The sequence below is a fragment of the Fusarium poae genome, chromosome 2 (genome assembly GCF_019609905.1).
Source record: "Fusarium poae strain DAOMC 252244 chromosome 2, whole genome shotgun sequence".
In the NCBI taxonomy this organism is placed as follows: Eukaryota; Fungi; Ascomycota; class Sordariomycetes; order Hypocreales; family Nectriaceae; genus Fusarium; species Fusarium poae.
In genome coordinates, this window is record NC_058400.1 from 7502768 (window position 1) to 7527697 (window position 24930).

Below are 24930 nucleotides of genomic sequence, written 5' to 3' on the forward strand. Positions count from 1 at the left end.
TGGATCGGTGAAAGACGATGGGGCTGTCGAAGAAGAACGTCGGTTTATCGTGAGGAAGAAGGAGGCCTTTGAAGTAATAGAGTAAATAGGCTGCAGTAGTCGCGAGGCAGCAGGGGGAAAAAAAACCAAGCCAAGATGCGTGATATGGATTGACCTGGCCTTGTCGTCGTCGGAAACTAGGTCTCTCTACGTAATCGGACAAGTCTGGGGCCAACCTAAGTTGAGACCAGGATAAGATAAGAGCCCGCGTGGTCCGCGCACCGTCGCCAATCAAATCGGACATCGGTACGTAGCAAAAATCATGCAGAAGTGGAGCCATCGTTGACTGAGTTGTTCGCCTCTTTCTCGACACCCGACCGCCATCGTCACGTAACATTACAGATTCAAACATATTTCCTCCTCCTGGTCTTTCCTCGAAATATGCCGCTCGATCTGAAACTCGCCCCTTCAACATGAGTCAAGACTACTTCAGCGGTAACGGTAAGGGCAAAGCCCGAATGCAACAAGAAACAGATTCAGATGGTGATCATGCCAATGCGCCAAACGCCGATTCTTCCCGTGTTCAATATATGACCGTCGGCAATGGTATGGCATCCGAACATGCTGCCCGCCTCCAGAACATGCTCGACATCGACTCTGGCTATGGTGGAAGTGTAGCTGGCGATACGCAGCGTTCCATGGCTTCCCCTTCAACATTCGACATGTCTATGCATCATGACCGGCCTGCGTCAGGTGCCGTTCACCAGATGTGGTATAATGCCCATCGCGCAACTCTCGGCCGCTCTATCAACAAGGTACTCGAACTTCTCGACAATCTCCGAGAGATGAACACATCATGGCCCGCCCATTACCCCTCGGTCCAGCGAGCACGCCGCGACTCCTCCGAAGTCCCTCGACCTGGTCTTGCCCATTCGCACACGGGTATGGACGGCATCCCATCTTTGCCTCATCCTGCATTGAAACGTTCTATGACTACTGTTGAAGATAATTCTGCCGAATCGAGCCGAGCCGCCGAGAATCGATCGACACCCGAACCACGACTTGTGTCACCCCAGATCGCCCAAGAGTTTTCCGTATTGAAGTTGGATCTCAAGCTTGGTGCTCTTCACCAGACTGAGCTTGTCCACTCACTTGAAAAGAGTTCGATTGCGGCACTACTTGATGGAAAGATTAGCACCAGCATCAAGCATCTTGTTGCCCTCCGCGAACGAATTGAGGATACCGCCAGTAAGGTTCTTATCACCGGTGATCTTAATGCCGGCAAGTCGACCTTCTGCAATGCTCTGTTGCGTCGTAAGGTCCTACCTGAGGATCAGCAGCCTTGCACTGCTATCTTCTGTGAGGTACTTGACGCAAGAGAGAATTCGGGTGTGGAAGAGGTGCACGCTGTGCACAAGGATGCTATCTACGATCGAAATGATGAATCAACTTATGATGTGTTTTCCCTGAAGGAACTGGAAAATATTGTCATTGACAATGAGACATATACCCAATGTAAAATCTATGTCAAGGACAGCCGAAGCATCGACGAATCCCTGTTGAACAACGGCGTGGTGGACATTGCTTTGATTGACGCTCCTGGCCTCAACTCCGACACAACCAAGACAACAGCTATCTTTGCTCGACAGGAAGAAATTGATGTAGTTGTTTTCGTGGTCTCCGCTGCCAATCACTTTACACAGTCTGCCAAGGAATTTATTTGGGCTGCTGCGGCCGAAAAGGCTTACATCTTCATTGTTGTCAATGGATTCGATGTTATCCGAGACAAGAAGCGATGTGAGAAGATGGTGCTGGACCAGGTTGCTGGACTGAGTCCCAGAACACACAAGGAAAACTCGGAACTCGTACACTTTGTTTCGAGCAATGCTATCCCTGTCGGACCATCACCTCCAGGCGGCCCTAGTGGTGGCGGAAGCTCGAGCGGAGGTTCTGGAGACCCCGGAGATGGTGATGACAAGGGTAAGGGTAAGGATCTTGACAAAGTACGAGATTTCGAGGCTCTTGAACAATCCCTGAGGAGATTTGTGCTCGAGAAACGCGCACGGTCCAAGCTCGCACCAGCTCGAACCTACCTCCTCAACATCTTGAACGACGTCAACACCCTTGCGACGGTCAACCAGGAGGTTGCTCAGTCAGAGTTGGATCGAGTGACTAAGGAACTTAAGGAGCTTGAGCCTCAGTTGGAATCCAGTCGAAGGGCACGTTCCGAGGTCAGCGATAAAGTGGACGCCAATGTCGAAGATACATGCAAGGAAGTTTACGATTACACTCGCAACACTCTCAACTCTGCCATTCTTCACTCTGGAAGCAGCCATTACGACGTACCTTATCCAGGTATTTGGAGCGCCTTCCAATATGCCGAGGATCTCAAAGAAGCCATGCTCTCCCGCATCGCCGATTCAGTGGCGAACTGTGAAGAGTATGGTCGCAACAAGACAGTCTATGGTGTCAATGCTATCAAGCAGCTGGGTATCCTGCATGTGGGCGATGAGTTCCAAAACCTCCAGTTCCGGCCTGATGTCATGTTCCGCCGCAAGCGCGATGCCCTTGCTCGCCAGGTCGATATTCCCACAGAGATGACCGATTTTGTCGACTGGACAACGCTACTGCAGCGACAGGAGAAGTTCGCTGGTACCGGTATGGCTCTGACAGTCGCTGGCGCAGTGGTTCCCCGGATGATTGGAATGAACACATGGATGGACCAGGCCGTTACAGCAACTCGAATTCTGAGCAACGAGAACTTACGCCAGCTTATCATCCCTGGTATTCTCGTGGCTGGTAAGTGAATTATAATCATGGTCAATTACAAATTTACTAATCATTTATAGCTGTTGCTGCCTCGGCCTATGTTCTACAGCAAATTCCCAATTCTCTGCCCCCTCGTCTCGCCACCAAGATCTCTACTCAGCTGGCTGAGATGGATTATGTTCACACCAACGCTGCCCGCATCTCCTCGTCTGTTCGCAAGGTCCTTCGTATTCCTGCTGACAACCTTCGAGTCGGCCTCGACCAAAGCCTCAAGGACCTGAGTGCAAAGCGTGAAGAGACTGTCAAGGTCAAGGGTGAGAGCGAGCGTGCTTCTCGTTACTTCCTGAACCTTGTCCGCCAAAGTGATGATCAGCGCGTCAAGGTTGAGGCTGTAGATCTCGAGACCCCACCGCCCGGCATGCACTGATGACGAGGTATGTATACCCGAAGGAACACAATGCGGACGTATACGGCTGGGGTCAGCGCTTCAGACCAAGATGAAAAAACACACCAAAAAGTACGGCGTTGAATTGGGAACGATCGATTGCATGTGTTATGCCTGATGAAAGAAAATGAGTTGCTCCTGATTTGGGTTTGATGTCAACTTCTCTCCTCATACCTTGTTAGCGCTCCAGTAAGAATTGACTATTGATGCTTCGTCCATTCTACTACCAAGAAAAACAAAACATCCAATATAATAAAAAACTTGTACAACAATCTGTATTTTAAGACAACTTTGATACCACCAATTCCAATTATCATAAACTTTCCAAACTTGCCAATGCCACTTTATCGTGTCCACATAAGACGCCGCAGTCTTTCCTTCTCCTGATCGCCTCCAAAGATGCCGTCAATGGGCTGTCTCGCCAACTCGCATATAGCTTGGCGATCTAGGCCAAAGTGCTGCGCAACGAGCCTGTACTCATTGGACAACGGGCTTCCGAACACACCAACATCGTCAGTCTGTCTTTATTGTTAGCTCATTTTCATGTTTAAGAAGTCGAGACAGTATCTGGAAACTTACACTGATTGAGATCTTTGGTCCCTCGATTCCTCTCCAGTGACCAAAGTGATGCCCTTCGAACCCGCCAAGGACCATGTCAGCCTTAACATTACAACTCAGACATAGCTCTAAGCATAATCCTCTTCTCGCAATCTCTTTCTTCGTATCCTCGTCCTCCCAGATCACATGGCCTAGACGGCCCGGCTCCCACGATAGAAGTGTGCTCAACTCCTCCTTGGAGCCGCTGGCTTCAGCTTCGGCAAAATGCACAGTGATACCCAATCCTTTCGTATTCGCCTCTTGGAACACAGGTGTGAAGACACTTATGTTGCCATTGGGCCGAGCTGTTGGGTCACCACAGAGGTCGAGGCCGACAACTCCTTGACTGCGATATTTCAGGGCAAGCTCGAGTGTAGAAGCTGCCTGTTCAGGGGTGTGTCTCCGGTCAATGGACAGAATGAGACGGGTGTGTAGCTGGTAGTTTTCGGACTCGAATGATGAGATTGTGTCTACAAGAGTTGCGATGTACTGCTCTGCTGAGAGTTGAGGGGTGCTGCGGGGTGTCGTTCGAAGTTCGAGATAGCATACGCCATCGTTGAGAAAATCAGTTAGAACAGACTTTGTAGTGTAACGAACAGATTCCTCGTCAGTGATGAGGTTGTATATGTAACTGCTGAAGAGTGGGAAGAAGCTATGCGTTGAGGTGTTGTTAGTGGTTTATAAGCCAAGTGTGAACTTCCCATAGAATTGGCGACTGAGTGACGGTTCTTACGTTTGCAAGTTATAGTCATGTTTACCTTCTGGCACGACATCTAAGGGATCATCCAGATTCGTGTCGCCTGTCTCTTTCCTGCGAAGCCATATTTCGTGGAGAGCTTGACGTGAGATACTTCCGGTCAAATGTGCATGGAGCTAAAGCTCTGTTTAGTATTGCAATATATGACAAGAGGATTGTCTAACCTCAATTTTTGGCAATTTGATGTAGTCCATCTTTTTCGGTTCTTTTTCTTTGTCGGCAGACAGCTGGATATACAGTCTTACAATACACAAGATGGTGGTGCCTGGGCTAAGATACAGTCCAAGGATCGGCGGAGTAACACCAACGAAATCTCCTACCCTGAACCTTGTTGAAAAAGTAACACCATCCTCCAACTTGTAACATTTGCTTGGACAAGACTGTATTGCTTTAACTCGATAGCTCAAACATTGATTTCTACCATACATCAATTATAATAGTACAACCACATCGATGAATGAGTGAAACAATAACGGCTGGGACAAGGAACAGTTCATAGCTTGAAAAAAGCTCACACATAAATCATCAATGATACATCTCTAAGAGACAAAATACATGTGAAACCGCCTTTCCTGGAGATGAGATCGCAGTCATTACCAACCCCGCCATATACTTTACACCAGTGACCATGCGCCATGGATGCGTTACGCTTCTCGCTCCTCCCGATTTAGCCCAATTGCATCCGTCATGGGGCTTCGGTCGGCTGTTTACGCCGTGAATAGATATTGTACACTTGAAAGGCCGTATTTCATTTTATGCGGTCCAACAACGACTGCGCTCGGCAATAAAAGGCGCGCCGTCTAAATCTCCCCTATACCCAGAAACATAAGGTCGAGGTTTTTGTCGAATATTTGACACCAAGATGATGGTTTACAGAGAAGGCTGGGCGGGCTTGCTTTCGAGAGCTGCGCCGACCTGATCGGCGGTGCTCTGCTCGGTGCCAGCGGTCAGAAGCTCGCTACCGCTTTGTCGCATGCTGTACTCTTGCTCCATGGCAGTGAGTTGCTGGTCCTCGGCGAAAGACAGGGCGAAAGGAACACCGAAGAAGAGGGCAGAGGTGGTGATCACCCAAGCACCCTTACCGCTGAATGAAAGAACACTCCAGGCGGCGCTGCTAACAGAGCTGGCCTTGCCGGAAATCCAAGAGCGAGTGGTGGGAGGTACGATATCGCGCAGCGCATATAGTCGCTCAGCGAGGGTCTCGTCTGAAGGGTCGTACTCGGATTCGTTGGAAATCTCGGAATCTGCAGATCCAGTTAGTATGTGCGATACCGCAGGTGCGATTTCAAAGCGCGGGGTTAGATTTTACCAGTATCCGAGTAATCCTCGTCGTCCTCCTCAATCTCGGGACCAGCCTGGCCGTGCTGGAAGTGCTCGTCTTCGACCTCAGTAAGGGTAACCATTTTGAATAATTGGAATGTGGGATGTGTTGGAAAGAAAGGTTATTCAAGATATCGAAGAGCCTGTCGAGGGGCTTTGTTGTGTGAAGGAGCCGCCAAGATATAATACCTTGAGCCTTTTGAAACTGAAGAAATCCGTCGATGCTATAATTTTAGCTTGACTGGGATTCGCGACTTTGTTAAAGAGTCGTAAAGCGAAATGCAATTCTCTTGATGACTGGTTGCGGGTGTTGACGTGCGTCACGATTTTTTTCTTGGACGTTGGCCGCCCCAAGCTTCAGTGCTCACATCCCCGGTTTAGCCGAAAATTGATTATCGGACGTCGTCACGTGCTCTTCTTACATCATGACCATGGACTCGTGATTTCTTAAAAGTCTTACAATTCAAAAGTAGGAAATGCATGTTACTGTAGCAGTATTCGACATATTCGGGCAGTTTCTTTTGAACATAATATACGCAAAATTCGAAAGGAAACCTGTCAAGTACTTATATGCAAGTGAATGATCTCGCTTTCCGTGGCCTCACCAATCATGATGGCAGGGTAGCTTATTAACGAGAATCTTAACCAGACCTCCTCAACTACCGGTATTTGACTTGCAGAATACAAATGAGAAATTCATCATGTGGTCATCTGCGAAGGGCAAATATACTCTGAGAGCCGCTCATATCTCATGACCATCCGCGTGAGAGTCACAACTGTCTAGAGACCAGTAGGATAGGCTTCAGCAGCGGGATAGCATTATATCGTCCAGGTTACCCTATTTAGAGGCTCACGACTGCATAAATATCCATCATTTCAGTTGAAGTTCAAAAAATGAGGGCCAGCATAAGGTTAGAGAGAGCGTATAGAAACCAGACGTAACCTGTGGCAATCCCACAAGCTCTCTCGTTGTGTGTTTTTCGAGAAAAGCTTTCGCTTCCGATACGCGGCGCCGATTTCGATGTGACCTAGTCTGTAGATAACAGATTAAGCTCAAGGATCGAGCCATATAAGCATCTTTGCGACTTGGTGGTGAGTTTCTGGGCTCCTTGGAGTACCGTACCTGCTTAGTTCAGTTATACCAGTTCCTCTTTCATGAGGTTGAAGACGAAATCCATGGGAGGTCCAAAAACAAAAAGAAAGAAGTCGAATGCCACATAGTAAAATGCACAATGCCCTGGGAGTTCGAAAATACCCAAGATGCTAAAATTATCTTGTTGAGTTCAGCTTGAACCGAGCCTCAAAACTCTATGAGATGTTGGTAGCGATATCCTATAAGCAGAGAGACTAGTACGTAATATGTGTAGTCCCCTGTTCCGAGGGGGCACAACACATGACCGACCTCTGATGGAGCTCGTCAATTGACTAAACCATTGGCAATTAAACATCTGGCATCGTGACCTATTCTCAGCCCGTCTGGAAGCATTGAGATGCAGGGAGGTTACGTATACTTTGCGACATCAACAAACCTGCTGGTTTGACATGACGAGGCGGTAAAAGTATGCCGGATTTAATTTACACAAGGGTTTTGGATTACGAGGCGTTAGAGGCCAATCGTACAGACACGAGCCTCGTGATCTCCACGGAATCTCACACAAATTACCAAAGAATGCCGTGTGATGCTGTTGGTGTAACTTTGTGTATTGGTCGAGGTTGTGATAGTCGCTATTGAGGAGAGGAGCGACAGGGGCTAAAACGCCGATTGGATGATAGACATTGACTGGCGATTGGGTACCTGACCAAGCCTCAGAAGATCAGGGACGACATCCAGATCTCTAGTGACAAGCATTTGGTACTATGACAGTACAACACTAGCGAATCGGTATAGGAGACGTATCAAAGCTATGAAGAAAGAGCTTTGGCCGTCGGTATCTAGACAAGCTCTGTGATCCGGGGAAAGGAAGTCGATCAAGAGTGTAGGAGGTTTATAGTTACACAACAGACAATAGATGCTGACCTTCTTCAACTACATCATATTGTGCCCTTTTGTTAGCTAAAGCTGACGCATCGAGTTTTATCAACAACAGATTCATGTCAGATTCTTCTCCTTCTTCTTTCGAACAAAGATGGGATTGTAGAATTTTCATTTTCTTGATCAATCCTGGAGAAAATATGCACCAGGTCACATTTGCAACCAGCACGTGTCTGTGCCGTTCATCTGCGTAACAGGCTGCTTTGATGTAGGTAGGTACCTACCTATGCGAAGGGCAGGAGGATGATACTGTATCAAAATTCGCAGCGACAAGTCCTCGATGCAGTCGCAATTGACAAGTACTTGACAACATATCAACATCACAAGTACTGACCCGGTTTGTAAGTAAAAAAGATCCATCTTCCGGTGACCGCAGCCTCCGGGTGATGTTTTTTATGTGCCGATTCGTTAAAGCTAGCTGCTTCTCCTCACCGCAAGACGCCTGATATGGGATCTAATTTCTATAGTGGACTGTAACTCGCCAAAGAGAGGGACGATGAAGCTATCGTGACTATGCACGGGCAACCCTGACCCCGGACAGCGCACCCCAAAAAGAAAATGCATCCACACGGGTCCATTTCCAGGTGGCCTGGATACACAATGGAGGCTGAAGCTCAAGTACGTAGACGGTACCTGAGGATCTCTGGGGGAGCCAGACACTCAGAGCCAGAGCCAGCAGCATTTCGGCCGGGTATGAAAGGACAATTACCCACAAACAGGGCAGCTTGCTTGTTGGTGGAGTCGATTTCTTAGCAACTATGATCCCTCAGGGAATATGATTGTCTAGGCGTTTCTGGGGGCCCTTTGATCAACCACTAGCTGCCGTCGTCGCGGAAAACTCTTCCCCAACATTCCACTTAGTGGCACCTTAAAAGTTGACCGGTTAGATGCCAGCAAGGTACTGCAGGTACCTGAACGATACATGCAGTAATATCTGAAGAATATGTTTCAAGAAAAGAACAGGACAGAGCAATCAGGTTTTCCCAATGAGGAAACAGAGTCGACCTCTGTACTGTAGACTAAACTGTGCCGAAGCTTGCCAGTTTGTCCCCAGGTTCGGCTAGTGGAGGGTTGGCCTGATTGGTTGCCTCTTTGAGTCTTTGATCCAGGTGCAGACGTATCGTGACAATGGTGTGTATTTTAATTCACTTCACCTAGACCCTAGGCAATACGTATAGTTTGTACGAGTATTGTTAAACTCATCATACAAGTGATACTAAACACAAAAGGACCGTTCAGTTGGCTGTTTCGAAACATGATCGGATATGACGGCCATGCGAGTACGCAAGCTGTAACTGCTTTGATGCTGAGTGACAGGTAAGCAAAAATAGAAACTTCAAGGACAAGGTCCAAACCAAATGGAAGCTCGAAAGAAGATGTGGGTAACACATTTCTTGTCACATACGGTACCCAAAGAGGTAACAGTGGAGACAGAGCAAGATGTATCACAAAATTTGGTGACGTTCAGTGACCGTCAGTCAACAAGCGGTTGACGGTGAGAACGGAAACTCTGGGTGGATGGATGCAAAGACGCAAATGATCATGATAAACTGGCACGTCATATTCAAGGTTCTGATAGAGGTATGACAGACAGCAATAGTGGTCTGATATCTGACAGAAGAGGGCTTAATGGTGCCATAGATTCATGACTTTAGGGTATCTTCAGTCTCAAACTGTGCATGTAGATGTTCTTCATGTTACATTGTGCATCCTTTTCGATCCTTCCAAGGCATAATAAGCATGGTAGACCAATTGGTCTGGACAACAGACACAAATTATAAAGTAAATATCAGATCACGAGAACCTCACCATCAAATATTATGCACATCTGGTCGTCAACAAACGCGCCTCACTCGCTGAACCGCCACCAGTAAATGAATGATCTAGCCACACACCCCTAAAACGGGGTTTGATATGTCTTATTTTTTTTTTCTTGCTCACCTCGTGACGCGTTAAAGGAATCCGTATCCAAGCGCCGGATGCGGGGTGCAAAGTAACAAGGAAGATTTGCTAAACCAAGAGGCGCCCATGACAAACCACAAGAGCCACGCACGAGACGGTGGGAAAGGAAAGCAAGAAAAGAAACAATAGCAACAAAATGATCGGGTACAGTGGGACACAGGGCAAGCACGCAATTCGTAGTTGATTTACTGTACCGTAATGCAATGGATACCCTTTCCTCTAGAGGTTGGCTTGTACGTGTTAAAGTTGGGCGGTTGGACGTGCGATGCAACAAAGGGAAACAGTGGCTGTCGCGAGTGCTGCAAGATCAAGTAAATCGGGGGTAATGAAAACAGACGTGGGGAAAAAGCTTTGAAGTTTTTTCATTTTCTTCTTGTCCTTGTGCCACAGTCCAGATCCCAAACTGGGGGAAACTGGAGCCTATGGGCAAAACCTGGGGGTAATAGAAATCCAGATCCAAGTCTAGCAGGCCTAAAAGGTCTTGGCTTTAAGACCTTTTCGGTACTGCCGGTCCTCGGCCGTGTGGGGCTCTTCCCGGGGCAGTCCGGGGCCATTCTCCTCCGTGTGGGTGCCGGATCCGTTCCTGTGGGACAGATTTGTTTCTTTTTGCTTCAAAATGAAGAGGGGAAATCAAGGTCAAGGTCAAAGCATTGATCAGTGAGGGGGATAATCTGGAGTCTGGGGTATTGGAGAAAGAGAGTTCCAAGGTGAAGAAGCTTGGGGCAGGTCGACACTACACTCCAGACACTTATTCACTTCATGAAAGTCTCAATTGATCAATGATCATGAGACACACAATTGAGGCCAGACATACCGAGTCTCTGGAAAACTCTACCATGTCCTCAGTTTATGCTGTGCAACTCTCCATCTTACACCAGAACTCCTCCTCATTTCGTGATGGACACATAGCAACACCTCGTGCTGTAGTCAAGTGCTACTCGGCGACCCCTCGACCTCAACAATTGTGTCATTGTCATCATTGATGGCACGCCGGGGAACGATACCTGTACGTAAGTACCGAACCAACGGCCCCGCGTCGGCCGGAGCAAACCCTGTCAAGGTCCGGTTCTCGCATGTAAGAGACTCGAACCAACCGGTGTACTGTGTTCTTACTTGTCCATGCCTTGAACCATGGGGAAGGGTGTAAATTAGACGCAGTAGGATCATTCTGCCAACGCATGTTTGCTAATTTCATGACCTTGATGACTGTAGCTGGATCTGGGGAATGAATGGATGCATCCCGCTTCAATTGAAGTTATTCCCCCTGGGGATCGAGACTAACTTAGTTACTAGGCCCCGTGATCTCCCCCCTTTAAATCGGTCAACTCTTTCAAGGTCTGGAAGTTTCGGTGAGTATTGATTTCTTCGGTCAGGTGAGCCAGATTTCGGTCTATTGTCTGGGGTATGAAAAGCCTTTTTGGTTAGGTTTTGCCAAACTTTGCTTGCTGCGGTCAGATTCAACGCCAGCTTCCCGTCTGGGGTAGTGAGTCGTGCATTCTAATTCAGGTACGCACATACGTTACCCCTTGGCTGATTGATTGACTGAAACGGATCCTGCATCTGCAGAGATTGCAATGGCGTAGAAACGTGTTCTGCGAATGAGCAAGGATTAATTGATGGTAAGTGAGGCATTCGCCGCCTGTTGGTAGACTTGGGACCAACCAAGGTGTATCCTTTCTTGGCTGATGCAAAACCCCAGCAATTATCTTACACAATGCAAACCTTGAGCTGACACAATTCTCGTCGTAGTGGTCCATTGAAGCCAATTCCTTTTGGAAACTGCGTGATAATTAATACAACGGGTCCGAAATGGACCCTGAAGGGTCAATTGAAGCTAGCTTAACGCAACACTTTCTTTATTGTGAATTACCGTTTATGTTGACGTGACTATATGGTACATTGTGGTGAATAAGACACTAGAAACACATCATTTCCAACTAATAATAGGAAATTAGATGAACCAGCATCGTGAGACATAGCTGTGTCAATGTTTGGGTTTAAAACTCGGACAGAAACGGTGAGAAACACAGCAAGCAACATAATGAAAAACCGGAATTCAAGGTAGGATCTGCGTGTCACGAAGTTGCCATTGACGATGACTCGCAGAGACAAGACTCAGACCAAACAAAGGTGGGCAAGGTGAGTGAATTGCACCATCCTCCACACCGTTTGGGTGAACAAAACAGGTTAACTGTGGGGTGCTGTTTGCATGCATAGCGCAAGCATAGCTGTATCGACTTACGTTATCGATGTCTGAGGATGGAGTAAGTTCTGAACTTTCAGTTGAGAGTATTTGTTTTAGAATGTATTTGGTCTCTGACAAGTCTGTGGACCAAGTAACAGATATACAGAGTTGTTGTGAGAGAGAGCTGGAGTTGACAGATATTGATGGTAGAGTTGAGGTCGACCAAGCAACTCTCCCATTGGCAACCAAACATGCACTAACTCACTAGTGATGTCAAACGAAAATCTGGAGAAAGGCGGGATTCTATGGATGGGTACAATGGAATTTGCAGAGCCTCGAATAACCGGGCCTGCATCCCATCATCCCCCACCAAACATATGTAACATTCCTGGGGCTCTGTCTAGTCTGTAGACTGTAGTATTATTTGGAGGGCAAGTCCATGAATTCAACAGCCAGGAACCAGGCGCTTGGTCCAGGTCAGGTTCGGATTCAAAAAACACAAGGGCTTCCCCCCTTGAGGTTTAGATCAGAGGCACTATTGGGTAATCGAATGGGACCTTTTCTTCTTGTACACCTTGAGGTCATGATCACGATCGGAGGGGTGTTGGTGCAGTGCAGTGCAGTGCAGTCCAGCCAAAAACAAAATTCTTTCTTTCTCGACTCTTCTGGCGGCCTTTAGTTTTAGCTGGGGAGGGGAGGGATCCGCTTCAGTTCAGATCAATTCAATTCAGGAGTGGGTGGTACCAAATTGAGAATGTATCTCTGACCGACCGGCCCGGTGGATTATTTTATGACTTTTTAATGTATTCCATGATAATTACTTCTTTATGTTGATACTGTATCACGTTGACGACCTGGCTGGCCCAAGGATGGATGGATACTCGCAAAGAAATTGCCCGGCCAAGCGACATGTAAACTTTGGAAAGAGGCACGCTGCATACCTGCTAATGTATAAGCCAGGTCAGCTGTTGAAGCGCTGTGGCGGGGTTGATCCAGCACCTGTAAAAGTGGTTTGAACACCTATGGATTTCCATCTTTTCTCCGGCTTGCCCGGTGTCAAAGAGGCAAAACCTAAGGCCTGGGCGGGCTATCAAATACACACCCGCCCGGTCTCCCAGCAGGGTCTGCCCCACAAGTGGAAGGGGTGTGTGTTCAAGGTGAGCAAGCGGGAGACCTTTACAAGGGATGTGGTTTTTTTTATGGAAGCGTGACAGCTTTCGTTCGGTACCTACAGGCATAGTTACGGTGTAAGAGAAGCGAAGCGAATACTATTACTATTATGTTGACGATTTAATGAATGAGCGAGGTACGTACCCCTTTGAAAAGGTACGTACCTCAGTACATACATCGTGGTGCACTTCTTGGTCTCGGTTCGTCGTTGAGAGACACTTTAACACTGGGAGTATATAAAGCTTCCATCGCCAGTCCCATGGTCCCTTTCAAGTTGGAGAGATAAGTCACTTGACCTCTTTAGTTCTTTGTTTTTCAAACAATTTACCTTTTTGCATTGCTTCTCCTCACCTAAAAGAAGCTTTCTTCCTTTACCTCCTTATTCCTCCTATCCCTATCTTGTCTATTTAGAGATCCCATTACAGCACCCTAGTTTGCTTGATCTTTTGAGACCTCAGCATCCCAAACCAAACCAACGTATCAAGAGAGCTTTTGTTATCTCTCCAGACCGTCTTCAGTTTCTATTTACGACAGGGCTGACGGATGGCTGCGCTGAGTTCGTGCACTCCGTAACATGGTCCTGCGTTAGGTTCGTCAGTGCTAACCAGTGTCAGAACTATAACCAACCCTCCCTCTTGACTGAGAAAACACCAAAACATCACTCTTCACGTTATTCATTCTCTGAATAACTTCTTCTCGTCATCTTTTTTCTAAAAAGGCCCCGCTACAAAGCTCGGCATTTCCGACTCAGAACTACCTATTTTCAGTGACGAATTGATCGTCACGAAACCAAAAACTTCAATCCGGTAAGTAGCGGTTAAGTCTTATCTGACTATTATGGCACTGCCCCATCGTCATTATCCTCTTATCGCCATAACCGGCCCCATTGATTGGCCTACCCCTTGATTTCTGCTACCCAATGATGAGAACACGAGAGCCGGCCCGGGCGGCTTACACCGGTATTTGGCTGCTCCGTATCAAAGATAAGCTCCTAGCTACAAGCTGAGGGCATGCTTTGAGTTCGGTTTGCAGCCGCAATTAGCACCAGCCCCAGCCTCTACTGCCAACAGGCGGCTCCAAGATCCCCGATCTAGTGGCGTTCACTGAACATGGACGCCCTAGAACAGGACTTGGAGCTTTTGGCATCGCGGGCGCAGTCGCGGCCCCGTATCCATAGTCAGTACTTTGGCTGCTTCCCTGGCTGAAGTCGGATACGGAGACAGAGACGGTGAAGGTGGTTGTTATCTTCACCTTCCTCGTCGTGTGCTGTAGCTGGAATTGTCTATATAAGACAAACGAAGCTGGCCTCGATCTTGTTCTCATTCATTCCATCATCCCCACGTCTTTGCACTTTCGTCCCCATTTTGCGTTTATACCGTCATAATCCACTTTACGACCCAGGCCATCTCGCCGAGATGGCGTCTATAACAGAATCGCCAACTGACATGTTTCCTTCCCAGTCTTTTCCTGAATACTCAGAACCTTCATCCAACATGACTGCCATCTCCGCCAACCCCGTGGCCAACGTCAAGGCCACCGAGGCCAGCCGTGGTCCTTCTCCCCAGCCCACTCACTTCTCCGTTCCTCTGCAAAATGGAAACGGAGGCAACGGTCACCGCATTCTGCGATCTGCCACCGTTGGCTACATTGCCCCTGAGTTCACTGGCAAGTCAGAGCAGAAGAAGACTGTCAAGTCTTTGATCGGCGCTGCTGGCTACGTTCCTGAGCCTCAAATTGATGAGCAGATCGAGTGGTTCTACGAGAACCTTGGCATTGATGATGTCTACTTCGAGCTTGAGTCCCCCGATGTCATCTCGAGCCACATTACCTCCCTCTACGCCGCCAAGGTTGCTTCCTTCGCTCGCGAGGACAAGCAGGAGGAGATTCGACTGGACATGGAGGCTAACGACCATGCCATCTACATCGACACCAGTGTTGCTGGCCAAACCAACATTGCTGGCCCTCGCTACGAGGAGCGCCTTGAGGCCAAGTACATCGACCACCCCGGCACAAGCAAGTACCGTGTTGAGACTTTCCGATCTCCCGCTCTCCTGAGCCCCAAGTCCAAGGCCACTCTCCGATGCTATTTCGTCTACCAGTGCCGATTTGCTACTCCTCCTGAGGAGACTGACCCCAAGGAGACCAACCTCGACCTTATCGCCGACCATGGCTTCCTCCAGAAGGCTACCGTCAACACTAAGCAGATCTACCAGGACATCATTGAGCTCGCTGTCAACCGAGCTGGTCCCGTCATCGAGGTCTTTGACATTGAGGGCACCGATGAGAAGCGAATGGTTCTTGCTTTCCGTTCCCGCACTGCCCAGGGCCTCTTCTCTGCCCTCAGTGACCTTTACCACTACTACGGTGTTACCTCCACCCGAAAGTACCTCGAGCAGTTCTCCAACGGTATCACCGTCATGAGTGTCTACCTTCGACCTGCCACCGAGACCACCGAGAACGCCGACCAGTTCTCTTGGGACGAGTCTATTGACCAGATCTCCAAGGAGGTCTCCCTCCTCTACTGTCTCCCCCACAACAAGTTCCACAACCTCTTCCTCGACGGACAGCTCAGCCTCCAGGAGTCCGTCTACGCCCACTCCGCTTGGGTCTTCGTCCAGCACTTCCTCAACCGATTGGGTCCTGAGTACGCCTCTCTCGCCGAGCTTTTGGATGTTAAGAACAACGCTCAGCAGGCTCTTCTCTCTAACCTGAAGCGCCGTCTCCGTTCCGAGACCTTCACCCCTGACTACATCTACGAGATTATTCAGAACTATCCCGGTCTCGTTCGCGCCCTTTACGCCTCCTTCGCTAACATCCACCTTGTGAAGGACCAGGAGGACCCCGTCAAGGTTGTTTCTTCCAGCCTCTCCGTTGAGGTTCTCTCCGACGACGCTCTCAAGGACAAGATCTCCAAGAACGTCAACAACGAGCACGACGAGATGGTGCTTACTGCTTTCCGAGTGTTCAACAACGCCATCCTCAAGACCAACTACTTCACCCCCACAAAGGTTGCTCTGAGTTTCCGTCTCGACCCCTCTTTCCTCCCCGACGTCGAGTACCCCAAGCCCCTCTACGGCATGTTCCTCGTCATCAGCTCCGAGTCTCGAGGTTTCCATCTCCGATTCAAGGACATCTCTCGTGGTGGTATTCGAATCGTCAAGTCTCGCAACAAGGAGGCTTACGGCATCAACGCCCGATCTCTCTTCGACGAGAACTACGGTCTTGCTAGCACTCAGCAGCGCAAGAACAAGGATATCCCTGAGGGTGGTTCCAAGGGTGTTATCCTTCTGGACCCCAAGCAGCAGAACCGTGCTCGCGAGGCTTTCGAGAAGTACATCGATAGTATCCTTGATCTTCTTTTGCCTGCCGAGACCCCCGGTATCAAGAACCCTATTGTCGACCTTTACGGCAAGGAAGAGATCCTCTTCTTGGGTCCTGATGAGAACACTGCTGAGCTCGTCGACTGGGCTACTGAGCACGCCCGCTCTCGTGGCGCCCCCTGGTGGAAGTCTTTCTTCACTGGCAAGTCTCCCAAGCTTGGTGGTATTCCCCACGACACCTACGGCATGACCACTCTGTCCGTCCGCGAGTATGTCAAGGGTATTTACCGAAAGCTCGAGCTTGACCCCTCCACCATCCGCAAGATGCAGACCGGTGGCCCCGACGGTGACTTGGGAAGCAACGAGATCAAGCTCGGTAACGAGAAGTACACCGCCATCGTTGATGGCTCTGGTGTCCTTGTTGATCCCAAGGGTCTCGACCGCGAGGAGCTCCTTCGCCTTGCCCACGGCCGCAAGATGATCATCGAGTACGACGTCTCGAAGCTATCTGCCGAGGGTTACCGAGTTCTGTGTGACGATGTCAACATCACTCTCCCCAGTGGCGAGGTTGTCAACAACGGTACTTCCTTCCGTAACACCTTCCACCTCCGCGACACTGGTGCCGTCGATGTCTTTGTTCCTTGCGGTGGCCGCCCTGCCTCCATTGACCTTATCTCGGTCAACCGCCTCATCAAGGATGGCAAGTCCATCGTCCCCTACCTCGTTGAGGGTGCCAACCTCTTCATCACTCAGGACGCTAAGCTCCGACTTGAGGCCGCTGGTTGCATTCTGTACAAGGATGCCTCTGCCAACAAGGGTGGTGTGACCTCCTCCTCTCTTGAGGTCCTTGCCTCTCTGTCTTTCGACGACGAGGGCTTCGTCCAGAACATGTGCCACGACGCCAACGGTCAGGCTCCTCAGTTCTACCAGGACTACGTCAAGCAGGTTCAGCTCAAGATTCAGGAGAACGCCCGTCTTGAGTTCGAGGCTATCTGGCGCGAGCATGAGCAGACCGGAACTCCCCGATCTATCCTCTCTGACAAGCTCTCCGTTGCCATCACCGACCTCGACGAGAAACTCCAGCACTCCGACCTCTGGGACAACGAGAAGATCCGCCGATCTATCCTCGAGGATGCTCTCCCCCGTCTTCTCCTTGAGAAGATTGGTCTTGACACCTTGATTGCTCGCATCCCCGACTCCTACCTCCGAAGTATCTTCGGTTCCTACCTTGCTAGCCGCTTCGTCTACGAGTTCGGCAGCAGCCCCAGCCAGTTCGCCTTCTTTGACTTGTAAGTTGAATCCTTTTGATATCTCAATTTAGAAACAACAGATGCTAACTACTTTCACAGCATGTCCAAGCGCATGGCTCAGATTGAGAAGTAAAGGAAGTTGATTGTAGAACATAAAATGGTGTTGAAGCGTATGATTTGATTGTTTTTTACAAGCATATGGCATTTTTGTTTTTTTCCCTCTGATGAGAGACGAGCATTGTTACGGTGTGTTTGCAATATTTGAGATGGGATGGTCCTGGCATGGACCTAATGATTGGGCCACGGATGGCAAGGTTAAAGAAAAGTCAGAAAAGACTATATCCAAGTAGTCGATAGTAATTGCATATTTTGAAGTTCATTTCTTCTGTATCAATTTGTCGTGACAAGTTCTGCCTGCATATTTCATATTTAGATGAAACCCGATCTGTCTCTGCATGCTTTGATCGGGAGGACTCTATAAAAAGATCTTGAGACAAACAACTGTCTCGGTAAAACCACCCGTTTATCTGTAAATCTGACGTCTCTGATTGATTTGATTATCCCTGAAATCGTGATGGAGTCTGGGGATGGGGAAACACGACCGCGTGGTCGAGTTTATATTGACAGTCCTCATAGGTTCTTGGTGAGACAACACCTTGCTGTGCTTGCATATGTCAAGTCGTATCATGCAACCTCAAACTGCAATAGCTGTATGGATGACACCGTGGCGATGTATGTTTGGTTAGGAGATATGTATGTCAGCACTCGAACGAAAAAGAATACGGCAACTGCACGAAGAAAAGAAAATGTTGCTGTTCGGCATGATGCGGTGGTATCGAATATCACACGTGCCATGATATAAATGGTCTATTTCGGCATATTGGAGTTGCAGATCGCGAATATGACATTGAGGCCTCTGGGGCATACGAGCATCAACCGAGTGGTCGGAATCAAGTGCATCGCGTGTATCTGTATCCGTAGCGTGGCATCTGTATCGCGAAATGGAAATGAGGTTAATTATTTACGGAACCTCGTTCATTAGTTCATCCATGCTTTGTGCATGCATGCATTTCATTGGCTTAAACAATCAAACTTCCCCTGAACAAGACATTTGGCTTGTGGTCGTTTCAGCGTTTCGAAAGGCCCAGACGCGGATGCCCTGAGTGGTTCCCCGGCTGCGTCAGAGCCTAAATTTACGTCTTGCTGGGAGCGCTAAGCACTTGAGAATGTCCAGGGGTTTAATGGGATACATACCTGCCTAGGTATAGAGTAGATGAGATCCTTATGATTTTGTCATACAAACGATAATAATGCGCAATCTGGTATCGTGAGATATCCCAATATTTCAAGGTTAATCAAGACGTTTGTTTGTAGTCTTTTGTAATAATGCACGTTACTCGAGGCGTAACTTTAATAAAAAGTCAATTAAAGAGACGCCGTTAAGATGCATGACTCTTGATAATTCATAGTTTGAGTGTTCAATTAATGCTATTAATCGCAACCCTTATTCTGTCCTCTGACTGGCCCAATAGTTTCACGTCAACTCGTCTAGTTAGACGCCTGGACGTCTGATATTCCCCCTTCTCGCATCTAATTTTTATTATGTATCAGCTATCATCTATCTGCTTTCATCTGTATAGCTGAAACGGCGCGGCTGGAATACGTTTGTTGAATCCCCTCAACAATATCAACATTTCACCTTGCTCTTGTAGTGATACACATGACCCCGTGTAGCTCTAGAGTCTAGATCAGTCGCTAAAATTATTCAAAAAGACTTTTTAGAGACTTGAAGCCGATTACGTTAGACATGTCCCTCTTGAATCGGTCATCACTTGTCGACAAACTAAAAAAAATAGTGGTCAACCAGCCCCTGCTCATGGAACGCAGTGACAGTGCAGTGTCACGGGCTGGTAGTTTCACAGCGGCAGTGGAGTCGAGTCTTTTTTGGTTCCTGGGGTTCCTGTTCCTGTTTAGCTGTAGGTTCCTTACGTCTACATACTAGACTAGAGCAAGGGCCCGCTTGGAAACAAAACTTGGTCCACCAATTCCGCGCCGGGCCAGGCCAAGCAAAGCGAAGCGAAGCAAAAGCATGGAGGCCAGTTCACTTTATTATTAGCCCGTCAACTTTCTATCCTCGCACTGAGCAAAAAGATCGTCGCTCTCTCCCTTCATCTCTCTCCAGTTTTTCGAAAACAAGGTCCCCGTTCGCGATCACCAGCAGCTTCATTTCATGCTAAACGAGCCCGTGGCTGGCCATCGGGCACATTCATTGATCAATTGATTAACATTTACGAGCACAACTCCTTTCGCCGAACGACTCCAATCGATTACAACGGTTTCCAACTTGGCTTATATCAAAACAACAAAAGCAAGCAAGGCCAACAAACAAAAACAAACAAAGCCACCAACGAGAATAGCCTTTCCAAGGATCTGCAAGTCCGCCTGCAACGATAGAGGAACGGCCCCCAGCCCGCCAGCCAGCCCGTCAGCGACCAGCGCCCCCGACTGGAATAAAAAAAGATACTTGAGATTTAAGAAGGCGCTTTTTTTGTCTAGAACCAGGGGTCAAGCATATCCCACCCTTTGGTGCCTCGCACCTCCAAGCCTCAAAAGTCAGAGAAGTGACTTGGTGACGGCAGCGCCCGTCTTCTTTGGTCATACATGATGACACGACCGTCCATCGTCCGTGCCGGTATGTAGACTACTTACTGCTTTGATTTATCTTTGCATATGCCCCAATGTCACACTAAAGGTCTCAGCCTTTGAGATTTGGCATCTGGAATTGCGAATCGAGGCTCATCGACTTTGACGCAGCCTCATTCTCGTCCCGTTGTTTTGTCACTTCTTAAAGCGCACTACTTCCCCCCTGCCCCCTTTATACATACACATTTCTTGTGGTTAACCATATGGTCCCTTGATTTCATCGCCAGCCTCTCTGTCTCCCTTCCTCCCTCTTTGATTACTTCTTTCTCTCTACGTTGCATCTCATTTCTCGTTTACCCCTGCCCCCAGTTTATTGTCCAAGCTTCACCTTCAGGACCGCTGCAAGTCGCGATACATTCCACTACCTGGCTCTGACATTTATTTTTCCATTCCTCGCGATCCTACCTGCGGCTCCTCCTAATGACACGTTAAACTGACCTTCACGATCCTTTCTCCTGAGTGCAGATACTATCGACCTTCAAGATCATCACGCTCCGTCCGCTCAAGATCACTCCAGAAGCCCACGTTTGGCCGCTGGTGCCAACTCCCTGGGCCCCCACCAAGCTGAGACTATTCGCGAGATCTCACACGACATCGCAGACGAACAGAGCCGCTCCCCTCGGGTCTCTCTCGACAACCGTAATAGCCTCGACGAAATTGATTCTTTTGCCGACGAGCTTGTCGCAAACTCTTCAGGCTCAAAGACTCACGCTCAAGGCGCTCGCGAAAACAACGATAGCACAATGATCCAGGACGATGCATTGGCAGTTGCGCAGAATGGCGGCATGTCGTCATCAGACGAAGGCGAGCTCGACGGCGACGATGACCTGGATGATGACATGATGGACAAGATCTCAAGTTCGCCTTCGATTGAAGATGGTGGGTGTAACCCCGTTGCCCCTGGGGCATGGCCACGCCGTGTCTCGTCCCTTCCTTTTTCCATTGGGAGTAGTTCTCCATTCATTCCTGGCTCAAGCTGCGCCAGAGTTTGCTCGCCATATCCCGAACCTCTCAAATGCATCCACAAACCCAAAGCAATGGCGCCGCTATCACGAGCATCGCCAACGCTACCAACACCAGTTCAGAACCATCGTCTTCAGGGTGAGTATACCGATCGCGACGAGAACGACAACCACGACGACATCGAATCCCACGAAGAAGATAGCTGCGATACTTTTAACACAACAGTTGAGTTCCGCGATTACGAGGAGACGAAGATTGAGCAGCAGGATATCACAAATCAAGAGGAGGTGCGGTTGAGAACCAGTGATGATGAAGGCTAGTGCCCTTCTTCTGAAAGGCCGAGTTCTCGAGATACCATGATTGAGAGTAAGGACCAGGACATATTCTACGATTGCGACCCAATGCTAGATCTTTCCGATCCGATCGACGACGATGAAAACGACGACGCGAGTGACGACTACGACCCAAACCTTACCGTTCCTTACGAGGAATCTTTTGAAGACGATGATTCTGCACTCTCCTTTCCTGACGACCCCAACTTTGTTGATTCCGGCTGGGCGGTCGAGTGCTTACAAGATACAGAGGACATTGATTTCGAATTCGTTTACGCGCTCCACACGTTCGTGGCTACAGTTGAGGGGCAGGCAAACGCAACCAAAGGTGATACCATGGTTCTACTGGATGACAGTAACAGTTACTGGTGGCTGGTGAGGGTTGTCAAAGACAGTAGTATTGGTAAGCTCGATATCGCTATATCTTGTTGAATAAACTTACATCATGCTAGGATATTTACCCGCAGAGCACATCGAGACCCCAACAGAACGACTTGCTCGTTTGAACAAGCACAGAAACGTTGATGTATGTTAATCGGACCTCTGAAGACTCATGCTCGATACTGATAGACACTAGCTTTCTGCTGCTATGTTGGGAGACACGGCGGAGAAGAAGGCACAGACTTTCAAATCGCCCATCAGATTCGGGCGTAAGACAGTTACCTTTACTTCGCCGACCTATCACGACTATACCGAAATCGACGACTATTCAAGTGACGAAGAAGATATAGATAACTTGTTTGCCGGCTCAACTAATAGCGCCAAGCAAGACCAGCAGCAAAAAGACCAAAAGAAGGAAACCCGAGATCCCACTATATCCATTGTCGAAGACGATTCATCAGAGGAGAGCGCCAGGGTTGAGCCCCTGAAGCCCCGTTTGACAAAGGATAAGATGACGGCGGAATCTTCAAAGGTCGACACTGTTGAAGAAGAGGATGAGGGCAGGGACAGTGAGGAGATGCTATATGACAGCAAGGCCGAAGGACCTAGTCGATCCCGCAATGGTACTGTCAGAAACACCGACTCTTTCTTTAGAGACGAGACTGTCGAAACCAAGAAAATCACTCTCACTCCCAATCTGCTACGAGACGACAACCCATCTCGAGCATCCCAAGATTCGACGAAGGACATGAAATCTAGGGCAAGCCTTGATAAGCTGGACAAGGAGCTTATGTCTGACAAGGAGAAGAAGAAGATCCAAGACAAGGGCCGGAAAGAGAAGGATAAGAAACCGAGTGCCATCCGAAGTTTCTTTTCCAGAAAAGACAGAAAGAAGTCGGTTGACGAAGATGATGAATCGTTTGGAAAACGATCGATGGATATCGGTTCGGAGCCTCGGGATAGCGAATCGATCGAGGAGGTTGCATCGCCTGAGAGGCAACCACAACGAAGTACTAGCAGGCTCCAGAAGCAAGTACCCCGGAATGAAGCCTCACCTGGAAAGAGCGAGCAGTCATCGACGATGGAGTTGGCAGCTTACCTGGCCGAGTCTCGGGTCAACGACGTGTCCAACGTCCCGCCAGCATCAATGCGGATTGTGAATCCCGAGACAAAGGAAACTCATGAAGTACCTTCGAATACTCATGTGGCGGGCAACGGCTCCAGAGTGCGGGCTTCCTCAGCCACCGCACAACACGATGACACAAGAGCGTTGGCGAAGGCACTTGGTCGCAGCTCAAGCACAGGAGACGAACCTAGGACAACAAAGACAACCAAGCCTCGCCCTCTGATGGATGTGGACGAACTGTCCGATTCTGATGACGAGAGCGTGTCTCAACCAACCTCTCGAACAACACCTGAGCAGAGTATTGAGAAGAAACCCGAGGGTGGTTTGCGGCCACAACTTCCCGGAGCATTCCCTGACAGTTTTGACGCAAGTGCCAAGCAAATCCCTACCACTGCAGAACCCAGAGAACAGCAGACCCGTCTATCAGAATCACCAGTGCATGTCTCGCATGTTGATGGAACACGCCCACCTGCGTTGGAGATCGATACGTCCTCTCAAGAGGGCCGATCGTCGTCTGAAGTGCCATCACCGGAGCTTGGACCCAGAGACGAGACATCCAAAGACAGCAGCCCAACAAGGAGCACCAAGGAGCCTGGCTGGGATGACGAGAAGCTGCGCGCCTTTTTTGACGACGGCGAGCATGTCCGAGATCTTCTCATGGTTGTTTATGACAAGTCGGACGTTGAACCTGTGGGTAAAGACCATCCGGTAGTGAGTGGGATGTTCAGAGAGCAAAACGCAAAGCTAGCGGAGATTACTACTGTAAGTCTTACCATTGTCTTATAGGACAGCTTTCTTTTTGAGCACCGGACTAACAAGAGCACAGCAACTCGACAATATGCTCGGAGACTGGTTGGCTAGAAAGCAACGAGCTCGAGGATCGCTATAGTAACAGCAGTTGTGGAGAGATTTGAGACTGGCTGTGGGCTTCGATAGTCCGAGCAGTGATCTATTTCTCTGTGTGAAAGTAAGATGTTTTTCTTGGTTCGTTGAACGACTTGATTATTTAGGGGAATATGGATTGGGGTTTTGGACATGTCAACGAAGACGGTCCTTTATGTTAGGTTAAAGGTGATAGGCGTTTGAGGGACATGATCTTGTCTGGGAGAGGATTGTCATGAATTGAATCCTCGTGTTTCAGTTGGCATGTTAAATTATTTCGAGGCCTTACTTGAGAGGGTGCAACTCTGGTCAGGATTTTTGCATATATATACACATATTCTCTTTTTTCTCCATCGCAGCATGACACCACCAAACCTATATGTATGTAGTAGCAATTGACGTGACCTCTTTTCACGTGAAGTGATCCTTGGCTAAACAAGGTATCTTACATGCGTAAAATAGCTACCTAGGTAGCATCGACCCAGCCACTCTCTTTTCAACACGACCCGGCCTTGATTACCGAAGAGGCTAAGGTGGTTAGGCCACCTCGGTAGTTTTATGTACATCCTGCAGTGTCGTGCAGGACAAGCGAGTAAGAAACAGTGATGATAGTTTATCTGCGGGTGTGTCTGAACTGAGAACAAAACAATTAACCACAATATTCAGTGAAGAGAAGAGAAGAGTAAAATGTGGCTTGTGAGAGATAGAAACGGGTGGCATTCTCAAATATGCTCGAGGTCGGGCTGATTGCACGCTG

General features: G+C 48.7%; 5 protein-coding genes across 5 annotated transcripts; 3 read left to right on the forward strand and 2 right to left on the reverse strand.

The window, feature by feature from the left end:
• Positions 1-452: 452 nt before the first annotated feature.
• FPOAC1_006561 (uncharacterized protein) lies at positions 453-3175 on the forward strand (the record flags this gene model as incomplete). Its single annotated transcript, XM_044851037.1, has 2 exons — positions 453-2778; positions 2829-3175. 2 exons carry the CDS (start codon positions 453-455, stop codon positions 3173-3175), a joined length of 2673 nt encoding a protein of 890 aa, XP_044709749.1.
• A 362-nt stretch (positions 3176-3537) lies between these two features.
• Positions 3538-4741, reverse strand: FPOAC1_006562 (uncharacterized protein; the record flags this gene model as incomplete). Its single annotated transcript, XM_044851038.1, has 4 exons — positions 3538-3711; positions 3773-4442; positions 4524-4663; positions 4712-4741. 4 exons carry the CDS (start codon positions 4739-4741, stop codon positions 3538-3540), a joined length of 1014 nt encoding a protein of 337 aa, XP_044709750.1.
• A 676-nt stretch (positions 4742-5417) lies between these two features.
• FPOAC1_006563 (uncharacterized protein) lies at positions 5418-5950 on the reverse strand (the record flags this gene model as incomplete). Its single annotated transcript, XM_044851039.1, has 2 exons — positions 5418-5791; positions 5857-5950. The coding sequence occupies 2 exons, from the start codon at positions 5948-5950 to the stop codon at positions 5418-5420; spliced, it is 468 nt and encodes a 155-aa protein (XP_044709751.1).
• Positions 5951-14709: 8759 nt separating this feature from the next.
• On the forward strand, positions 14710-17919 carry GDH1 (glutamate dehydrogenase (NADP(+)) gdh1; the record flags this gene model as incomplete). The annotated part of the gene is made up of 2 exons (XM_044851040.1): positions 14710-17825; positions 17886-17919. 2 exons carry the CDS (start codon positions 14710-14712, stop codon positions 17917-17919), a joined length of 3150 nt encoding a protein of 1049 aa, XP_044709752.1.
• A 2531-nt stretch (positions 17920-20450) lies between these two features.
• Positions 20451-24180, forward strand: FPOAC1_006565 (uncharacterized protein; the record flags this gene model as incomplete). The annotated part of the gene is made up of 6 exons (XM_044851041.1): positions 20451-20478; positions 20955-21368; positions 22035-22187; positions 22237-22310; positions 22362-24053; positions 24118-24180. 6 exons carry the CDS (start codon positions 20451-20453, stop codon positions 24178-24180), a joined length of 2424 nt encoding a protein of 807 aa, XP_044709753.1.
• Between the last annotated feature and the right edge of the window lie 750 nt (positions 24181-24930).